Source organism: Glossina fuscipes, unplaced genomic scaffold (genome assembly GCF_014805625.2).
Source record: "Glossina fuscipes isolate IAEA_lab_2018 unplaced genomic scaffold, Yale_Gfus_2 28, whole genome shotgun sequence".
Taxonomy (NCBI): Eukaryota; Metazoa; Arthropoda; class Insecta; order Diptera; family Glossinidae; genus Glossina; species Glossina fuscipes.
This window is the reverse complement of record NW_023998423.1, coordinates 3841591-3865142: the sequence shown is the minus strand read 5'-3', so window position 1 is coordinate 3865142 and position 23552 is coordinate 3841591. Positions and strand designations below refer to the sequence as shown.

General features: G+C 33.7%; 1 protein-coding gene across 7 annotated transcripts in view; it reads right to left on the bottom strand.

Annotated features, from left to right (window-relative positions):
* Positions 1 to 420: 420 nt before the first annotated feature.
* Positions 421 to 23552, bottom strand: part of LOC119636247 (protein quiver) — a 26136-nt gene continuing 3004 nt past the window's right edge. For 3 of the 7 annotated variants that reach the window (XM_038031536.1, XM_038031538.1, XM_038031537.1), the window contains exons 3-7: positions 13501 to 13674; positions 13207 to 13350; positions 6318 to 6374; positions 1284 to 1430; positions 421 to 1181 (exon numbers count right to left, since the gene is read on the bottom strand). In XM_038031536.1, the coding sequence (XP_037887464.1) occupies positions 928 to 1181; positions 1284 to 1430; positions 6318 to 6374; positions 13207 to 13282 (534 nt within the window). In that variant the 5' untranslated portion in view covers positions 13283 to 13350; positions 13501 to 13674 and the 3' untranslated portion in view covers positions 421 to 927. Of the gene's footprint in view, positions 1182 to 1283; positions 1431 to 6317; positions 6375 to 9194; positions 9243 to 13206; positions 13351 to 13500; positions 13675 to 23552 lie in introns of all 7 variants that reach the window. The other 4 variants (XM_038031540.1, XM_038031542.1, XM_038031539.1 and 1 more) reach the window with 4 other exon arrangements.

Below are 23552 nucleotides of genomic sequence, written 5' to 3'. Positions count from 1 at the left end.
AGATGAGCTTGGCTTTATTTGTTCATTAAAACGCTATCCACTTTGTGGGTCTTTTTTTACGAAAGCTACATTCACGTTGCGGATGAACTCTTATGGCTGTTCGTTGATCGCCGAGCTGCGATAAATTGAATTCATTTGGCAAAAAAAACTTTCAAAAAGCGGACGCGACATTGAATTTCCTCATGTCTTATGCAAAATGTTCGTGAATAGGATCCGCCTCACGGGGCAATATCAAAAGTTGGCGGAACAATTGGAATTTTGTGACAGGCAAAAACACAGTCCGCATATATGAAATGGCATGCATGACAAGGCGTGACAATCCTTTAATAAAAGTAAATTAACTGAAGAGAAAATCATTTAATAAAAAAAGAGAAAAACAAAAAAAAAAAGGATGTGTGTTTATGTTTATCTACATAACTGCGGGAATTGAATGAAAATTAATTAAATTCTACAACTATGATAGCAATAAATGTTAACAATAACAATAACAACACAATTTTTTGTAGAACAATAGTATCTACTTTCTCTTGTTGCCCAAATCAATCTATTGTCTTTATAGCAAAAATTCGTGGTATTCGTTAAATAAATAATTCAATGTATTATTAATTCTACGTAGTAAAAATGTATGTAGATAATATATAAAGAAAACAACCGAGCACAAGAAACAATTGATAGAAGATAGATTGATAAACCGATAGATAGATCGATAGATCGATAGATAGATAGAATAAAGGAAATACGACGAGAGATAAAGAGAGAAAGAGAAAGAGAAGGAGAAGGAGAGAGAGAGAGAGATAATAAATCTAACTGTTGGTAAGTGTGTTAATAATGCTTGGCAAACTTATTAATTGAGATGATAGTGGATAATGATGGCAATCATGAGAACAACAACAGTGATAGCATGTAAGTACTGCTTTGTTATCTTGTCTATCTGTTAACTACTGAGGAGCGAAGATGATACGTTTGCTGATTAAATAGAACAAAGAAGATTATGAGCTGAGATATTAAGATGATGTGAGGAATGTTGTTGATGTTATATAAATTTTTACTAGAATTGCACATATCTTCCTCACAAAAGCACATATGTCCATTGCCTGAACTTTCCATCATGCACACGTGATCGACCATAAATAAATTTATTTGTAATTGTGATGTACACATACGTCTAACAACCTCATAAGCTGCAAATAAACGAATAATGAATAGAATAAAATTAAATTATGATATGCAAAGGATTATTATTATTATTATTATTATTATTATTCTTATGAGGGGGAACTTACGTGATTTCGAGTGTCGGACCATTTTAACGCAGCAGCCATTGCATGTCATTAATGGCGGTTGATCGCGTGGTAGGGCGGTATAATTGAAGGGATCTTTGCATCTGGCGTCTGTCCATGAATCGCATTCATAACAATATATAGAACGGGCTGTGTATATTGTCGTCGTCGTTGTTATTGTTGTTGTTGTTGTTAGTTAGTTAGTTAGTTAAAATAAAAACAATTAATAATTAATTTAAATTATTGATGAAATTTTTAAATAAAATCAAAACAAAAAAAAAAAGAAAAGAAAAATAAAAATTTCGTTAACAGTGGTACGTTCAAGCTATATATTTACACTTTAAGAAAAATTAAGAGAAAGAAAGCCAAATCTAAAAGGACACTTGCATGCGATTTTTGTTGTTAAGTAAAAAAAATAAAAATTTCATTTAAAGAATATCTGCATACAAACAGGCGGTGTTTAGTATTATATGATCTAATTTTCTAAAAAGTTTATCGACTATGACTAAAGTGCAAGATTGTTGCTTAATTTTTATTTTTATTTTTTTTTTATTTTTTATTGTTGTTTTGTAATTTAGCTCTCAACTATTCTACACTGACAGAATAAATTTTTGATAAGTATTCATTGATATAATATATTTATTAACAGTCACATAACCGAACATAAATGTTAAAAAAAACGTTATAAACAAAAAACAAATATTGATTGATTGATTATTAAGGAGCCTATGCTAGAATTATTAGAAATAATACTTTATATTATATTTATATAATTATTAATAAATATTCGATTATATTGAAATATTCAAGTTTAACATTCATCCGTTGGGCATTGTTACTACTAATGTTCCGAGGAGAACAACGAACAAGAGCAATGAAATTTTATATATCTTCGATACACATCGCCTTACGTCGATCCTTTGAAATTATAAATTGTTTTAGCAATTTTAAGCAGTTTGTCAGTTTGTCCTTAATTAGGATAATTTTTATATAGATATTTTAAAATGTTGTCTTGTTCTTTTTACATCTTACACCACTTGTGGTACAGGCGCGGACGGATGTAACGGAGGCAGAAGGGCTTAAGATAGACCTACCTTTTATTATACCGATCGATTAATTATCATAATCCAAGTCTGTCTGTCCAGCTGTCCGTCTGATGTCTGTTGCGTTCAACCTACAGGTCGCAGGAATTCCAGGAATATTTTGATGAAACTTGGTACAGTGACATGTTTTGCCCCAAGGACGAATGCTATCGAAAATGGTTCGAATCAATCCATTTTTTCAACCACTCCACCTAGAACTCTCTAATCTGAAATGTCCTTATATCGAAAAAAAATTGCAATTTTCAAAATTTCTCGGCAAAAGTTGCAAAATAATAGTATTACGGCATTCAAAATTGGTATGAAAACTTTGGACCGGCTGGGTTCAATTTTGAACCCCCTATCTCACATAACGAAAACTGAAGTTCATATGAGAAACAGGTATAATTTTCAATCCTTCATGATGAAAATTATATCATAGTAGTAATTTAGCGTAAAAAAATTTAACTGTACCAAATTTGGATCATCTCGTCCTATTTTTTGGCTCCTACCCTAAAAAGTACTTTAGAAAAGTTTAAGTTTCAATATGTGGTAATAAAAATTGTCCCATAATAGTAATTTCATACAAAAATAAGAACTGTGTTTAACAATTTGGTGTAAGGCATTTAATGGTCGGCCTTGCCCGACTTTAATGTTCTTAGTTGTTTACACATGGTTGAACCTTGAGCATTTTTATTTACACGCGATTTGTAGCCTTAAACTAAAGATACATTGAATGTTTGAGGGAAGGCCTACTGACAGACAGACAGACAGACAGACAGACACGAATGTATTGCATTAAATCAAACATACGCTTTTTTGAATTTGTTTAGCAAAGCGAATGTGGAAAGGACCGCATTTCCATTCTATGGTCCTTAGGAGAAGATTACCCACTATATATGGGTAGCTGAGACAAAAAAATTTGCCACAAAACTTGTCCGAAGATTTCTAAAGAATTTTAGATCCTTTTCAGTCATTGCCCATTTTTTACATTATTTTATTTTATAAGCAATTATTTTTTCAACGGTTTGGTTCTCCAGAAAGCATGACTTTAATAATAATGTAATTACCTTTGATTTTGTTTTACGATATTCTAAGTAATTTCATTTAACCTTGTATGTAACGATAATGCATGTATGGATAACAATTTTCGTTACTCGTGTTTAACTTAATTATTCCCTTTTAATTAGCCGACTGAGAGCTTGGAAAATGTCTTTAGAACATAATTTCTGCTTCAGAAAACAGAATATTTTTATTGACAACCTTGAAGTCAAGATTCCTATGTATATGCATCCCATTCCATATTTTTTTGTACGCAAGCAGATGAATTTAGTCTTTTGTTATTATCCTTATAGAAGGACGATTATAATCTTAACTCAACACTCTTATCGCTAAAAGTATATGTATATGCATATGTGTCAAAGACACATTCGAATATAATATTTTTCATAAACCATAACATAGATATGATGTAATCTGAGAAAACTTGTCCTAGTTTAATGAAAACTTTAGGTTTGCCTTGGTTGGGCTTAGCACTATGAACAGAAATCAGTTTTTAGACATTTAGTAGTTTAGACATTCTCGGGAGACAAAAATTTCAAAATTTAATTGCAACACAGAAGTTAGTATAAAAGAATCTCTTACACGAAAACTTTTGCTTAAAGTCACAAAATTGTTTTAAGCTTGACGCTAACCTTCCACGATTTAACGCCCACTTTTTCATCACTTGTTCAGAAAACTTGGGCCTATACACATTAAAAAGGAACAGCAGCCTATTGGTCTTAGAATAATAATAAACCGCGGACTTGAAGAAGCTCTTCACAGAGAACTTATTCTATATAACAGAGCAGACGAAATTCATTAAGTACAAGAGTTTTTTTTAAATTGAAGCGGAAAATTTTGTTATCCACGCCAGGCACTTCTTCACGCAGTGAAAGAGAAATAAGAAAATTTGTTTTTATATACTCCGCTTGGAAGCAATGCAATTAGTTTATGAAAATCATTTTTATTTCAGAACAGGTTTCTAACCGAATTTTTATCTAATATTTAAGTAGACATTTTAGACCCACTCATTTTGTTTTTTTCCACGATGTGCGTAACACCCAATAGGAAACTTCAGAGACCCTGCAAATTCCCCTATGCATTCTTGTTCAGCGTGAAATTCTGAATTGATTAAGCCATGTCCGATCGTCTGTGTGTCCGTGTGTATGTATATCTGTTCATGTGCCTGTGCGTATGTCTGTGTGTCCGTGTGTCTTCATATCTGTCCAAAATGGAAAAAATGAGCCATGCCCACTCAAATTTGCAAGTGGTTTAATTTTCCTGTTTTTCACTTTTTTGAGGTTTTATGCTTACTTATTATCATAAGGCAAAGAAGACAGAATGCTTAAAACTATTTTGTACATTCCTCAAATGAAGATATATTATCTACCTAAAATGGGTTAACTCTAAAATACATATGGTAGACATCGCAATTAATTTTTGCTTAATAAGACCAGCGATATGGGTATCAAATAAAAGAACTTGGAGAGTAGAAGGCGAAAAGCATAGTGGTGAGTATACGATATTCGGCTTCGGCCGAATACAACCTTCTCACTTGTTATCAAGGGTATCGAATAAAAAAACTTGGAGAGTAGAATGCGAAAAGCATAGCTGTGAGTATGCGATACTATAATTTTCTTACTTGCTTTGTTTGGATTTCTGAATTACTAGTTTTGTGGGCCTCTTAGAAGAATTGTGAATTGATTTTTGCTAAGCTTTATATATATATATATATATATACGCGATCATTGTTGTTTCTTTAAACATTTCCATTTCAGAATGGAAAGAACGAGAGAGTCTAACGAACATTCGAAAAACCTTTATAATTTGTTATGCCAAGTTTTTAAGACCGTCAGTCAAAGCAGCCGAACAATGATTTATGGTTAAATAGTATTATTATTGACATAAAAATGTAAAATTTCGCAAAAGTATAATTTTATGATTTTTACACAATCATATATATACTGCCTTGCTTTGTCAAGGCGGGGATTTAGTCAAACCATCAAACACGATCAGATCTAAATCTAAATATGACGAACTTTAGACTACATTTACTGTAGTTACTATTAAAAAAAAGAAAAGTTACTATTAAAAAAAAAGAAAAATTATGTATATAAAATGATTGTTTTCTTGTTTGGTTTTTTTTCTTTTTTGGTGAATTTGTTCAGTTCTAAACATATTGAGCCTTCAAAATGAACGCTTAAAACTAATTCCCTACGCGTCTTTGTTTCGGCTCAATATATTTATTTGAAAAATCTCAATCAATTTATTATGATTTGATGAAGGAGGATAATAGTTATTAGTCTAGCAAGCCTAGAAGTTATTTATTAGATAAAATGCTAAAGTACAAGTGCGAGTAAAAAATAATATAATAATAATAAAATCTATTGTAAATTATTTATAGAATATATATATTATATTCTAGAAAAACCTGTTCTTTTATTTAAGAAAAAATTCACGTTCAGCTTGAGATTGAATTAATTATTTTCTTTTTTTGGTTTTTTTTGGTTTTTTATTCGCTGACAAAAATAACTAAGATTTTTTTAGGCGACTTTGTGATTATGCAAATAATAAAAGTTCATGTTCAGCACTGAGAAAAACAAAAAAAATACGTAAATAACATATAATCACACGTAAAAAACACACTGAGAGAATTTATTTTAAAGGAAATTGAAAAAAAAAAAAAAAATAAATAAACAAAAAATTTTACATCGATTTGGTAAGAAAAATTTGAACATCAGTTTTAAAGGAAGGAAAAAAATTGATCTTTTTTTTCTTTTTTTACAAAAATAAATAATGAAAATTTGAACAATGTCGTGTGTGTGTGTGTGTGTCTATGTGTGTGTGTGTGTGTGTGTGTGTGTGTGTGTCTTGAGTGTTATAGGTTAAATGAAAACTAGGTTAAGAAGATTCATACTTTGACATTCAGCCGAGACATTTGGTATCGACACGAACAAAATTACTCCAAATAAGGCTGCAAGAGAAGTGAAAAAAGAATACAGAAACGGAAAAGATACACTCTTACATAGTCAGCCCAAAGGAAACAAAAACATAAAAAAAATAAATAAAAAATTAACAAAAAAAAAAACAGGACAATAGTTTGGAAATCTTTTATATATATATTGAGGTTTTAATGATACTTTGTATAGAAATATATACCCGAACTGTGACAATTTCAAATGTAATTTTAATTATTATTATTATTATTATTATTATTATAAGTTATTGCTAATTTTTACAGAAATAGTTTTCTACGAAATAGCAAAAAAAAAAAACAAAAAAAAGTCACAAATTATTCTTTTAGACGCATATTCGTTACGAGTGAATACTGTTAAAATAAAGAGTAACAACAAAGCTTTTAATGCATAGAATATGACAAGGACGTATAGAAATGAAAATAGTTCAATACAGACAAATAAACAAAAAAGACAAAATGAAAAAGCTTTATTCGTTTTAGCACGAATTTTATATACCCACCAGCTTTTCAGAAATCATAGACTTTCTTTATTGTGAGGCAATCAATCCCATCTAACGCATGTAAAACAGGGAAACCTATGGCTCACTAATATTGATACAAAACATTCTGAAGTTTTCGACTTGGGTTGAGTGAAACTCCCACTCACTCTTATGGTTCACTAATATCGAAACAAAACATTTTGCATTTTTCGGCTTGTGCTCAGTGAAACCTATTACCTCGATTAGTGCTAATCACAAAGAAATCGACGTATGATCACAACGGTTATCTCGACCAACTCAGTGAATGAAAAACGCCTGCCTTTGATATATTGCGATTCGGCCCGTCTCGATCCGTATTTGTGCCAGATATACTCTCCTTATAATGAGAGAACTAGAAAGTAAATTCCAATTTAAAATGTCCTCTCTTGTCAAATGTCAAGTACACGGCGCTGAAGCCGTCTGAGTAGTCGAGTAGGCAAAGGATCTCGATTAACCCCTTAACGGTCGTGAGGTCAAATCTCAAGTGCGGTAGAGTTCTCAATACAGCCGATAGCCTTAGATGCTAGAGGTTTACGATTTTAGTGTTAGAATTTACTTCTCTGGCTAAATGAATAATAATAATAATAATAGTACACGGCCCCAACCCTGTTCTGCATGAAGCAAAATTTTCCCCCTCCAATTGTACATATGTAACTCTGCTAAATCAAGTTTTACTAATTAATTACAGCTTGGATCTACTTGTCAGAAAGAAGAATATAAAATGACTCGGTTGGGAAAGCAAAGAGAAAACCTCAGCACAAAGAAAGTTATTGAACAATAACTTAGGCATATGAAAAGTAAGTGCTGAGGGCAAAACAACTTGTAGCATTTCCTACACAACTTGTAGTGCAGCGTATATTAAGTTAGTGCGGACGTATGTAATACGCAGAAGGGCTTCTTATAGTCCCATCTTTTATTATGCCGACCGATTCAGAACCATTATCTGAATTGATCAAAGCCTGTCTGTCGGTCTGATGTCTGTCCATGTAAATACGTGTTCAAGTTACAGGTCGCAATTATTAAAATATTTTGATGAAATTTACTAGAGTGACGTGTTTTGCCCCAAGGACGAACGCTCTTGAAAATGGTTCCGATCGGTCTACTTTTTCGATCACTTCTCACGTAACGCCCTATTCTGAAATCTCATTATATGGAGAAAAATTGCGATTTTCAATAGTATTTCGGCATTCTAAATTGGTATGAAAACTTTGGACTGAGTGGGACAATTTTTGAAGCCCCTCTAATATAACGAAAACTGAAGTTCATACGACAAAAACGAATAATTTTCCCTTCATCACGATTAAAATTATATCATAAGAGTAATTTAGCGTAAAAAAATTAACTGTACCAAATTTGGACCATCTTGGCTTATTTTTTGGATCGTTCCCTAATACGAAAGTTTACGAAAACTGATGCTTCGTAGAGGAGAAAAGTCTACATTTTAATACGTGGTGATGAAAACAAACTCATAACAGTAACTTTATGCAAAAGTGAACTTTACAAAATTCGGCCACCTACGCCTATTTTTGGATCCTGCCTTATGTAAGGATTAAGCTTGTACTACATTATGTTGCATGTTGGGAACAGGATATAACGTATGATTTCCATAATAAAAATTAGACAGTGTGGTGTAGGGTATTTAAGTAACGGCCTAGCGCGACTATAATCTTTTCACTTGTTTTTTTCTTTATTTTTATTAAAAAGTAGAAGCACACACTCACACATAAACACAAATCACTGCAAATCTCTAAAACGAGTTACTTTTGCTCCTATTTCGGAGTTTTTCAAACAAAGGGGGAAGACAAGGCATCACTTACTTTGAACATTTTTCACGATACGGAGTGTTGTTCTTCTTCTTCTTTCGGCTTCTTTACTTTCTGCGCCATTAATTTGTGGCGTCCTCTCTCAGATATAACTGTACATACGTAGTAAATCCTACTCTATATCAATTTATTAGTCTTAGTCTCAACAAGAGTAACTTGCCCGGTGTGTACGAGCTAAATGATGTTAAGAATTGGGTTCGTGATATGAGCTTTGTTTATTTCCGGAATTTTGCGGCAGCTCTCATCCTTTTAGATAGACAAATATTTTCACGGATGCCTAGTTAAAGTGCTTTAGTCTGTGTGTGTGTGTGTGTGTGTATTAATTAAGATCATAGATATATTCTTAGATACCTGCTGATAGTAAATGAAGTAACAAGAAGTTGATTAGGTCAAGACAACTCGCTGGTGGGTATAGAAATTAGTCTCAATATCTACTTTTCATGTTCGTTATTCATTATTGTATTATAAAGACTTACATGGAAAACAATTGTCGGCATAGGAAAATTTTGCTAAATAGCAAATAACTTAAGATAACAGCAATCAATCAAAATCCGATTTAATTAAAATCAGAAAATAAAAAATTTTTTCCATTCGATGAAAACCGAAAAGAGAAATTATAATAAAATATTAAGATAAATAACAAATGCATAAATGTAATGATTTCAATTCGTATATAGATAGAAGGGAATGCCCATCCATTATACGCGTCGTTTGCATGATTGTTTTTCAAAAAATTGTACAAAAAAAAAAGTGGAAAAGAGGTGCAAATCTGTTTGCTAATTAATCATATTAAAATTTGTTAACCTGCATGAAGACCATCCACCATTTGTATGTCGATTAAGAAAATTAAATTTCTTAAAAAAAGAAAAAATTTATTATGTTTCTGTTTAGAGAAAGCTCTCTCTGTCTCTGGTCGAATTCTAATTTCAGTGAATTGGTCGTCAGTTTTTTTTTTGTGAAATTTCTTTATCAAAGTTTATTCAAAAATTGCAATATTTGACCTGAATTTATCTATCTAACCTTCAAAAAATTGGCGGACACATGAGTGTCTACCAAGCCATCTTTACATCGTGTTAATAAGTGGTTTAAGTACATTTCAGCAAAGTTTTGCATAAAGTGACAAAATTAGTGAATAATAATAATGAGTACATCTGACTGTAATAGTTAGTCGTTACAGTCCACTACTCTTCTTATAGCCATTACCGAAGGTTGGGCGCACATAAAATTTTTCAAAGTGTTTGCAACGGGTAGGAATGATGTTCGGAGACTTGTAATATATATATGTGCAATATATATATGCATATATATATATTCTTGATCAGTATAAAATTCTGACGGGCTTAAGCTTGTCTGTCTGTCCATCTTCGTAATTCCGCAAAATTCGTAAACACACGACCAGAGGCAAGATTCGGAAAACCTACAGAATGTAACTATTCTATTAGCTAAACATTCTGACAAATGTTAACATGGCGCCTTAATTTTTTTTAGGAGTTATGCACACGCAATAGTAGAGAGTATCTTTCTGTTTTCTTCCTCATTTATTCAAAGTCATGGGCCTATTACCTAGTTACCTAAATAGATATCATGTGCAAAAAGAAATTACAACTTAAGTGAACATACAAGTCGACCAGATGGCTGAAAATGTAATCTTCTTGTTCCATAAACTCCGTAATCATCAATTTCTTCAGTCAATTTTCTTCTAAACGTAATTAAGGAACAATCGGAGGTGGAGGCGTACGACAAACTTTAGCAGAGATAGTCTCAATGTGGGAGCCAAATGTGAGTTTGCGAGCAAAGATTACCCCAAGACCTCACAATGAATCTACAAGATCTATTAAATACTCTGAAATTTTTATATTTTTATTGAATGACCCAGCACGGGGAGCATTGAAGGATAAAGCTCTAGTCTTACTGGCGTTAATGTAAAGCATATTATCTATCACCCAGGAGTTAAGAATTGCTATAAAGCAGAAAGAAGTCTTCGACATACGCAAACGTTACCAACCAAATCCCCAAGATCATTGAAGAAGAGATTAAAGAGTGACAATGACGAAAAAGGAACTTTACTGTACACGAGACATAGTCTCAGTGAGGGAAGACTAAGAGTCATTCACAGAAATGAACTGTTTACGACCCAAAATATACGATCAATAAGCTTACAAGCACTTCGAGAAAAGTTGAATTTATCATCCAATTGGTTTGCTGAGTGTTTGTGAGCCAAGTCTATGGGACTGTATCAAATGCTATTGTCAGATACAAAGCGACGAGAATACAGACCTTACAAACCCTTATGGACGCCATGACGGAAATTAGAAGTTTCGGGTTGCCATGTCCATGTGCTTGGCATTAGTGTTGTTCAAGAATGAATAAGTTGTGCCTTCGCGATAAGCTTCGTAACTTTGAAGACGCAGGGTAGGACGTTAATGAATTGAAGGTTGTTATGAGCAAAAGACGAGCCCCATTTAGGAGTGGATTTTATTCAAGCTATTTTTCACTCCTTGGGAAGTTTATAACCTATAAAGTTAGATAGGTAAGGCAAGGTCAAATTAACAAGTCTGATAGATACTCCGTCACACCCAACCGAGGCAGTTGTTTCTTTTCGGACAATGTTTTTATCCAACTTCTGGAATGAGAAAGAAATCGCTATCTCTAAAATTATTGGAAAATGGAGGTAAATCGGCGGACTTTTATTGATTAATAGAGCTTATAGCTACCGCGCTAGGGTTACCACTACTACCTCCCAGTATACCTTTGTTACATAGTATGTGCCACATTTGCTAAGAATTAGAATTTCGGAAGAAATTAATATACGCTTGATTCTTTTCCTTTCTCATTACATACTTCGGCCTATTACGCAACTTACGATATTCTTGTCAGTCAATACGACATGTTACGTAAATTATACCCACTACCGAAGGATGAGGAATATGGTCATATTATCAAAACCTTTGCAACGCCTACAAGGAAACATCAGAGACCCAACAAAGTATATATGCTCTTGATCAGCATCAAATTCTAAATCGAGTTAAGCATGTCCGTCGGTCCGCCTGTGTAATGGCCGTTGAAAACATTCTCCCGGTCGCAAAAATGAAGCTAACGACTTCATATTTTGGCAAAAACATTGGGAATTCGTGCACGCTGGTTGGTACTGAGAATGGGCCGAATTGGTCGTCCAGAGTACCATGTACCAGTAAGCTGCACAGAAGTACGTTCCACCCCTTTCCTTTCCAATTTCCAAGTGTGGAATGCATCCAAACATGTCCGCCTGTTCGTCTGTCTCTCTATTTGTCTTCCCATCGGTATAGTGTCTGGGACAAATGTTCACCAGTAATCGAAAATGAAATGACGTAAACATTTCAAGGGATACGCTCACAAGCCTATGCGAGAATAACTTTTATTCCTCCAATCCATATTATAGACTATGAAAATTTAGCTCTTTTACTTTTTTTGCATTTTTTAAGGTAACGATGATGGTGGTAATAGACGATTCTGTCACGACCGCGTAAAATTTTTGTACTTCTTATAACAGATTTCGCGGCCAGCTCTAATGACGCTGACAGAAAGCAATAATGAAATTATTGCGTGATGGGAGAAAAAACACCTTGAGCGTTTTTCCTATAAGTTAAGGTGATTGGTATAAAACTTTCAGTGGAGTCCGAACGTAATTTCCTTTCTTTTTTTTTTTAAAGCGGACAAATGTCTTCGAAAGTCTGAAATGAATATTACTATTTTAGGTCGAAATGATTTACGGCATTTTGTTTTTACGCACATTTCTTCATGTACATACAGCAGTTGGAGCAGTGAGCAAGCTGTTTACATAGTATAAGTTGGAAGTGCACTCGAGCGTTTTCACGTCATATCTCTTTTATTCTATGTGCATGATATTCCCTCCATTGTTAGTGTGGTGGGTCAATTTCTGCCCCCAAGTCTATTCATGTGTGTGTGTAACATGTTCAAATATTTAATGCCCTTTATTTTATAAAAATACCGTTACTCGAGTAACTCAAGTCTCATATATATATATAGACTTTAGTATTTTATCCTAATTTACCTAATGAATGAAACTGCAGCTATCCCCCTAAGAAGTCCAAGTGACTCCTGTTTTCGTTCCACGTCGTCTAACGACAAATAATGGGGTTAAAAATTCAATGCAGGGAAACTGTAAGTAGCTAATTAAAAACCCGTCATATCTACATCGTGGACTAATACCAGCTTTCTTAGAAGAATTTCTAATCCTTCCAAAACCCCGCTCATCATATAATTTTTTGACATTTGACATTTCGTATTTGTACAAGGAACCACAGTGAAATTGGGGAACAATTTTCTTTGGTAGGGTCTTCGTTGTAATGTTTTGTGAAAGTTGGCTCTATTAGTGCCAGATAGCAGAGTATCAGATAAGAAGAGTAATTACCCTAATCGATAATAAATAAATATATATATATATATATATATAAGTATGTAAAAATATTGGGAAGAGTCATCTCTTACCTGCCATCGTTAGAAAACATCTTTTCGCTGTTGCTGTCGCTGCAGCGGTTACATACGATCGTGCATCTAGAGTCATGTTTTCCTAAAAACTTATGATTTTGTTCAGTGCTTTTACTGTAATTTCTATGTTAAGCTAAAAGTAAACTTGAAAAACAAGCGAGATTAAAAAATAAAGAAACATTAATTTTTTATAAATTATATAAAAATAAAGAAAAAAAAAATTTTTTTTTTCTAAATAGTAAACAAACAGTAAACTAAATAATTATTATACGTAGTGATGGAAAAAAGTCGCACCTTCTTATTATTATTTATGTATGTTGATAGGAAGTGCAATCGGCTTTAAAGGCTGCTTCTATCTTCCTTGTTTTTCAATTTAAAAGCATATCAAAAAGGTATTTAAAAGTTAATACTTCAGCCATAAAGCTCGCATCTATTGTTGTGCAGCGTCATGATGATGCAGCTTAAATGCTTTAAAAGAGATAATAATAATAAAAAAAATAAATAAATAAATAATTAAATAAATTAGTTTAAAATCAAAAAATATTTTTTATTTTCTTTTTTTGATCTTAAATGAAAATTCAAAGCTATCGCACTCTCCCTCTAAGATGTTTATTGTCATAATTATTGTAAAATTTTAGGTTGACTTCGTTTAGCTCCATACACTCCGTGTTATAGTGGCTTTCCACGAAACATAATGCATGGCGGAAGTCTCGAGTATATAAACTTTTCAAAAATTCCAATTGTACACATTCTCTCATCTTAAATGCAAGGCATTGTCCCAGTGTGTGTGCATTCAACCTAAATGTATTCCTTTCATTGTCTCTTCATTTTTTATGCTTTTCTTAGTCACATAAATATTAGTTTTAGGTGCTGAATACCCCTATTCATCCTGATTGCATTCCGCCGTCTTAAATGGTACTCTTCTTACACCCTACACCACTTGTTGTACAGCGTATATTAAATTTGTGTGGACGTAGTTAATACGCAGCGGAGCCTAAGACAGACAAACCTTTTATTATACCGATCGATTCAGATTCAAAATCTGAAGTGATCTAAGCCTCTCTGTCCGTCTGTCCGTCTATTGTCTGTCCATATGAAACTGTGTTCAAGCTATTGGTCGTAATTTTTGAGATGTTTTGATGAAATTTAGTGCAATGGCATGTTTTGATCCGAGGACGTTTTACGACCACTCCCCATATAACACCCCATTCGGAAAACTCATTGGATGGAAAAAAATTGCAAATTTCAAAATTTCTCAATAAAAGTGTCTACACAGTAATATTTCGCCATTCTAAATTGGTATGAAAACTTTGGATCAGCTGTGGAAATTTTTAAAACCCCTCTTATATAACGAAAACTAAAGTTCATGGGACAAAAAAATATAATTTTCAATGCTTCATGATGAAAATTAATATCATAATAGTAACTGAAAATGAAATAATCAATTGTACCAAATTTGAACCATCTCGGCCTATTTTTTGGATCTAATAGAATGTATTTTAAATTATATCTTTTTGCGATATGAAGATTCAGTTTGCGTAGGTTAGACTATACGAGAGGGGTTCAAAAAATCGGCCCAGCCGAACCAAACTATGTACACTGGTTTAGCATGTCAAAACACTATTACTCAGCGAGTATAATATAATTTTTTTCCATATCACGATTTTTCAAAATATATTTGTTGTATAATCACATATTTATAATGAAAACCAATCTCTAGTACCAATGAGAAGCATACAAATAACTGTACCAAATTTGATCCAAGTAGGCCAAATCCTATTCCACATAAAAGTTGTCAAAAAAACGTAAGCCTTTACATGGCAGAAAGAGAGAAGAGAGAGAGAGACAGAGAGAAAGAGAGAAAGAGAGAGAAATGAGACTTTCGACAAGCAAATGAAATTTGGACCATGTCAGTTCACGCCTTTGGCTATTCTCGATATAAAAGTTCGCCTGAAAGTTAAGCTTTTGGATGGAATCGAGAATAAATTTTTGGTATTTGAAAAATAAAGGAAGAATTATATTGAGCGAACCGTTTGAGGATATTCAACGACCCTGCCCAAATATAATGATTCTAAGTTTTGTAACATGCGGATTTAGGTCTGCAATAGCGATTGTAGTTCAATGTAAAATTCTGAGCCAATGTAGCCATATCCATGTATGTCTTCGTCCCCTTTTCTGCCTATTCTCAGGCTATTCTTCTTCTTAGCATAGTCTTCTTTCTTGAAAACACGAGTAACTTGTACGGCTATCATTGATAAAACCCTCATATGTGATTACATTTCTTACGCTTATGGGCAAATAAATGATAATTTGCCACGATTTACAAAAGCCGCAAAGGCTAATATCGTTCTCTATTTGCGTTGTTCTTTTTTTAAATAATTTTCTCGTATATGCCATATTTTTAGAACGAAATTTGCGGCACATTAAATGATGCAAAAATTGGTTTATTTTTAGCCATTTACTGCATCTATCAGTGTCATCGACAACATCATCTGGGGATGACAATATCAAGATTAATGAATGGCTACACGAATGGCATTCGTATTAATAAAATGCATTACTTGGCAATTTTTAGCAAAAATTTTAATGCAAGCATTCAAGAAATTATTGCCATTAAATAGTAGGAGATCGAGATCATAACGATAAGATTTTAAAATATTTTTGGCATCGAAATATTTTGGCATTTTGAATGTAAATTTGTAAAATATACAAGGCTTTAATAGTAACTTGCAATGATGAAAGTTATTAGCTTGAAAGGAGACAGGAGCAAAGAGTTCGTATATGATCTAGGAAAGCACAGCAAACAACGTTTTGGATCTAAATGTATATGACGTATAAGGCATTAGTAGAAGGCTGCAATGATGACACTTCTTAGCTTGAAAGGAGATAGGAACAAAGAGTTTATATATGACGTAGCAAACGGCAGCATCGTACACTTAGGTAGTTTGTATGTAAACGTGTATAATATATAATTGGAGGCTCTAAGCGTATGCAATATACATATAAGGCTTTAGTAGGAGGCTGCAATGATGACACCTATTAGCTTGAAAGACGTTAAGAGCACAGAGTTCGTATATCATTTAATATCGCGTAGTACAGAATAGTTTGGCATTTTGAATGTAAATGCTAAAAGTATGCATCTAAACACATATAATATACAAGGCTTAAATAGGGGACAGCAATAATGACACTTCTTCGCTTGAAAGGAGTGAGTTCGTGTATGATCTCGCAAAGCGCAGCATAGAACATTTTGTTCACACAATAAATATGTTTCTTCATTTGGAAACCTAATAACCGTAAATCTCTTATTTCATATTCAGATTAGGCAAAGCAGACGAAAAACGTGTGGCTTTGGTCTTTTAATAGCCTCTACAATCAATTCAGCGGATATTAGATAGTGACAATACATCAGCGAACTAGGAATTCAACTACGGACATGCTTCAGACACTTGAGCCGGTTATTCACAAAATGGGAAGTGAAATTCATCTTAAATGCTCACAAAGCACCGATTACTTACTTACATGAACTCAACGATCAAAAAGTTAATTTCAAGTCAAATATGGTCGAATACAAGAAAAGTCCTGAAGTTCACTAAGATGTTTTCCACTTTTTTTATAAATAATATTTAAGTAATTTTTTTATATCTTAAATTGTATTAATATGAAAAATTGCTATAATTTATTAAAATAGATTGAACACAAGCACACACTTAAAAGCATTCGAACGCTTAGTAATCTAATTATGTCAGATATTTACGTGTGTAAACATTCATTATGTCAAGAGATAAATGAACACTATAAACAAGATACAGCTAATGACACTTATGGACGAGACTGATGTCAAAAGCGTTGCGGCCATCACGATGAAGGTAATTACTTATACAGAGTGCTGCTTACTTAATAGCAAAAAAAAAAAAAAAAGCAAAGAAAACATTCATAACATTCCATTTAATTATATCCTACATGGCTTACGGCAAAGGATAAATTAGATAAATAGGTCCGCTTTTGATCATACCGATCGATTTGGAATCATTCTCTGAATGGATTTAAGTTTCTCTGTCTGCCAAACTGTCTACATACTTTTGGTGCATAGTTTCCCGGTTCACCTTTTGAAAATGAATTTTTGCGGCCACTCCTCATATAAGGCCTTCTATTGTAAATGTGGTTAATTTGAACCAAGTTGGCCTACGTTTTGAGATTTATCCTATATAAGGACTCCGATGAAAAATATGCTCTTGCATGAAACAGGATGCAAGTTTTCCTGTTTTATCAAGAAACTATATGCAGCTCTGCATGGGGGCAGTAGTGTAAAGCATTGATTAGTCAGCGTTGCTCGCGTATAATGTTCTTACTTGTTATTTAAAAGGCTTGCAATGGATAAAGGAAAACGTTTATAAACGTTTGATATATATAAATATATATGTATACATTCTTAGCAAGGATACGATGCATTAAAAATTATGATTGCATCCTATTACCCGTCTTCTAGTGAAACCGAATTATCCAAGATAAAAAATATGTATGTTATAAGTATATTATACGTGTACTATATATTGTTAGGAAGATCGCACACTTACTGAAATGAATCTTCAGGAAACCAATCCGAGTTTCTAGGAAACAAAATTCTTAAAATGTAAAAACCAAACAGGAATCTTCGACGCTTTATCTGCCAATATAGCTGACGATTGACGAAAATCTTAATAATGATTCGCAGGACATTTGGTAGGGCAATAGATTAGATAGGGATTAATACAAAAAGGTTGCAATGAAACTTAGTATCGATGACGATAAAAATAACCGAGTCAGGAGACATGAATCGTGATATTCGAACGGCCACGACGAAAAGATTTGTTGAAACATTGTTAATATAAGTCCATGCAAATAATTCATTTGTAAATAGAGTTTCTATTTACGATATCTTAAAAATCCCAATTAAGTGATGTGAACTTAATTTCAGATGAGGTTCGGAGAACACTATTAATATTGACAAGTTTAGAAGTTTCGATGACGAACAATTTGACGGGCACTTATCAAATTGGGAACATCTTCTGGAGTGTCTTATGCATATTTCTAAATTTTGCAAAGAGAGTGGCCAAGCTAGCAAATCCTTATCTTTTAATGATGAACCGCCTCTTGGGTTTTACGATTATTATTTATGCGATTTGCTAAGTTGCGTATACTTCATTACGCCCAAATTAAACTTCAGCAGTCAATGTAGCAATATTTATTACTGAACGTTGTTTCTATGCATAGGCGTACTGTCTCATTTATGATTTCTCCGGCGGCGAGGTTTCTTTCCCAGGAGGGTCTTCGAGGCTATCGTGGATCGTCTGCATGCGGACTTCTTCATCAATGTAATCAGCTACTCAGAAGGTCCAGTACACAGCCAATAAGTTGTAGAAAAGCTAACGTTAGTGTAGGGTAATGGTTGTCTGGTGTTGCTGGGTTGATTATTTCTCCTAGTGCAATAAAGCCAAGGGGGAGATTAGTAGGGGTGGCTTCACCGGAGGTATGGAAAATCCAAAATCCAAGTGTGAAATTTCGAACATAGTGACACGCGCGTGCTATGAACTACGGAATGCACGCAGTCGGGTTGCCCACTCACAAAGTTACGAGTAGCCTGCTTAGACGGGCAGAGGTGACACCATTGGTTGAATTGCAGATTGCCTTCGGGGCGACGCTAGCATATTGACATACCATGTGAAAACTTCAATGGAAGCTGGCATGTCTAATCACTTTTAACCAATGGGTGAGGGCTGACCGCTTGCTTGTGGCCCTTCCGGGTGATGGTTATACTCAAATGTGGAAGCATTAAATAATTGGAAATGCTTACCCTAATGCCTAGCCCTCGTTTAGACCAACTTTCTATCCGGTACCTAGTGCTTGGAGTAGAATCTTTCGCTTGCGGAATTATCTTGCAAGGCTGAGGGGTGCCCAAGTCAGCTACATTAATTGTCAAAGGTTCTAAGGAACTCGTCTAATTAAGACTTCACGCCAGGTACAGACGTTAAACATCAACGTATGTACATATATGTCTCAATTATGTTTCACGTAGTCAGCTGAACATGGGTAAATATTATTTATATACATATAATTTTATATTTGTGAAATATATTTGAGTTGTTGTTTGCTGCTTTCATTAATCAAATCTTTTAGAAATGGAAACACAAAAACTAGCGAGAATAGAAACATGTCGTTCAAACAAATGATTTCCTTCAAGTAGAGATAACTCAGAAAACCATATGAGAAACTCAACGAAGTATATTGTAATAAAGTTTAAGGCTGTTTAATGGTGAAGCGTTCAAATATTTATGTTTAATATTTGTTTACGGGAAGATTCCCTATGAATCCTTCCCAAAATTTTAATGAATGTAGTGTTTAGCAGTTTAGCCCTATGCTGCTCGGCTGCAGTACGCCAAGTCTATCCGTCTTTTATAATGCCAAAGTGTCTCGGCATAAGACGGTCACTAATCTTAATGGTTCAGGCGGATTGAACGCCTTGTGTTCTTAGCGAGTAAAACGCTTGGTTGAGTTGCTTTATGAGAACTCTGAAGAGAACTGATTTTCTTTATTTTCTTACCCACTATTTATACTAAATTTTTACACTAAACTATTCTTATCTTATTCTAAACAGGATTGTAATTGCTTACTAAATTATCCTTATCACACACTAGATTATTCTTATATAAACAGAATTATCACTGTTTACATGCGAAGTGAAGTGTGACATTTTATTTTATCAAAATGGTTATGCTGAAGTGGCATAATTTTGTCACACTTCAAATGGATGCATACGATAGTATGCGATCACACTACAATATATGTTCGCAATTAATTTCATATCATTCTTTTGTTTTGTTTTATTTGATTTTTTTTTTTTTTTTAATAAACTCTTTGAGAAATTTTTCATTGTATTCTGGATGGAAATGACTAAGAAGTTTATGTCCACCTTAAGTTGCTGGCTTGGGTAATCAATACTTCAGGTCAATGCATTAAGTTGGTAACAGGATTTGTTCAGTATTACCTCGACCTATATAGAGGAAGATACTTATGATAGCCTGAAATTTAATTTTTGTCTAGAATCAAGGTGTGAATGGCCTTACTCTCGGGTGGGAAAGATTGTTTTCAAAGCTATTGCTCTGTGATCTTAAATCGGGTTTTTCCAAACACCCCAAAAATGGTATTTCAATCTTTACAATTCACCTCCACTCCAATCCCTCTTGCTTTGTACCCATATTGACGGAATTGTTAAGCCAAGATCAATCCAACAAGGGATTTAATTTAAAATGAGGGCACTTAGCTTGCGGCTTTCTATATTTTAAGCGATTTTATTTGATACCCATGCCAAGAAAAGATTAATTCATCATGTCGTTGCCTTCACCATAATTAGCTTCAAGCTTAGCACTTAGCTTGACGTATTCTACTCTCCAAGTCTCTTCATTTGATATCCAATTGATTGTAAGGCTAAGAAAAAATGCATCTGACACGTTGTGTGTGGGGTCCACCATTTCTATTTTGGAGTTAACACATTTTAAGACAGATAATACAACTTCATATGAGGAATGTACAGAATGATGTTCAATATTCTGTCCTGATCATCTGATGAGCCGTAAACAGTAAACGTTAAACCCATTTGTACGGCTGCGGCTGTTTTTTTTTTTTAATTTTGTACATGAATCGTAGGATTCTCCTTAAAGTGATCTGCAACATTTCAGCCTTCAATCTATCATAAATTATGACTAATGAGTGATAGACAGAATTTGTGCTTAGAAAAACGGAGTTGTGTGCAATTTGCGCTTTACTGTGGGCATGCTTTGGGCTTTCATCCAGTTCAATACCAATCTGAGTGCAAAAGCTTCCAATGTTCGTATCAACTTTGCTTGAGAGTGCCAACAGCACTACATACTCTATATAGACACGCAGGCTAAATCGTGGTCATAATAACATATAACACAATATTTAGCATAAAAATTATATCATATTGGCGTCAATAATCACTGATTTTTTGAGTTACGTCCCCTATGAAGGCTTTAATGAAAGTATTATAACGAAAATGAATGAACGTTCGTATTAGGTGGAATGGTGTAGGATATCAAATTATCGGTCTTACTCGTGCATAATGTTCGTAATTGCTTTTTATACAACAGATTTTCAACGAAAGATCTTATATGGGAGGTGATTGAAAAAGTGATCCGCGACCGAGGAGACGTCAAACAGAGAGACAACTTTAGATAGATGCAGAAAATGATTCTAAATTCGTCGATGTAATAACAAATGAAAAAGTTATATTCAGCGGAACCGAATCTCGCATATACATCACTATTCTTTTGCGCATTTTACTCTCCAAGTTATGCTTCACAGCGGGCTTCTGCACCGACCAATCTGCGTGCAAAAACTTAAAGTGCTTCTACCAATATCTTCATTTTTGTGATCAGGGAGTAGCAACAACAACTACATACGCAAATGGCTAAATCTATTCAAAATTTCATGCTCAACCCGAATAGATATACTTTATAGAATCTTTGAAGCTTCCTTTTAAAAAAAAAAACAAAATGAGTTTACCGCCTTACACCTCTTACCGTAGCGGGTATAAAAAGTAGGTCTAGCTATTAACACATCCTGCACCACAAGTGAGGCAGGGTATAAATACGAGATTTGAAAGGAGACGAGAGTGAAGTTGTACAACAAAACTCAAAGACTTCATCCTTTCTTTGTATAGCATTTTCCTTTAAAAATAATAGCAATCCGCCCCGTTTCAATGTTATCGACATATGAAATTAAGGCGAATTTTTTTTAATTTTCACATATATGACAAAAATAAAGTATCTATGTCTTAAAAATGAAATGTTTGGTGAATAGCTAACACCTTCGATAGACTGGCAAAGTTGTAGTAGTAGTACTTAATACCAATCGAATCCTGGCTCACTACAATAAGTCTTTTGTGTTAGCTCAATTCTTTAATATATCCTATAGGTCTAATGTGAAGATTAAGCTTTCTCAGTTAGATGCTCCGTAAGAGCAACTTCCTCCATTTAACTTTTCAGTAGTCAATAAAGGATTTGCCATTAAGAACATATATACCAGTCAAATAGCTATAGACGGATTTATTATTTAGCTTGATACGATGGATCAATGTTTTGAAAAATCTTTAATTTGAATGAAAAATATTAGATAAGAGGAAAATTTACAACGCATTACTATGATTATATAGAAATGATTTAGAAATAAAAAAAAAGCTTTGTTAATTGTTGTTGCTTTAAGTTCATCAAAGAAGACTACTTACTGAAAGCATTTGATATACTAAGTAAACATTTTCTATTGGACATAAGTAATCTTTGTTCGCTAAAGCAAATAAAATTAAGCAAATTGGCTTAAGTGGTTTCTAAAGCTTTTTAAATAGAAAAACGTGAAGAATTGTTACGATTTAACAAAGGCTTTGCGGCAGTAAATGAAAATATAGCGCAGTAGAAATTAAAGTCGGCGGTATAATACAGATTCGCATATTAAGGGGATTAATTAATGGATTACGACGGACTTATAAGAAAACTTGAGGCAATCGCTTGCCTACTAGAATGCGCAACAATCCTATTATGGTCTTTTCAATATTTTCAATACGGCATTCAACAATGGTGAGAATCGTACGAACATCAGCGATTAGCGATTGCTTAACAGCAGGCAAATCTGTACATTAGCGGCACTGTACACTGTATAACTGAAATGTAATAACAGCATAGTTTGCAATCTTTGAGCTTTATCGGGGAGCGCTAGCAATTAAAGCAATAAAACGCTTAGTAATAAAAAAGAGTCAATTCACATAATCAACAGATTGCCTACTTCCTGACGGCGAAGCTGTACGAGTTTCAAATAACGTATCGTCTTGCCGTGGTAATTGTAGATCGGGGAGATGACAAATTTTCGTTCTTGCTTTGACATTCTGATCGTAGAGGAAATGCAAGTCTACGGATTAAGTGAGTAGAGAAACCTTAGCCTTCTCTTTTTTATTCATAATTAAAGAGATTGCAATTGCACAGGAGCATAAGACTTTTTATGTCCTTAGTTCTCCTACCAAGAAATTGTAAAGACAATTTCCTGTTTTAATTAAGCCTTGTAGAGATTTTGGTTAACAGTACTGGCAAAGAATTTTATTTATTGAGATCTTGTTATCAATGGCCATTGTTATGAATTCGAGTATGCAAGTTGTCCTGTAACGAGCATAGAGTGTCACTATAACACATTCTGCATTTACATTTTTAACGGTAAATTTTACGTAGTGTGTGTGTGTGTGCCTGTAAGTGTGGGTCTCTCTCTCTCTCTCTCTCTCTCTCTCTCTCTCTCTCTCTCTCTCT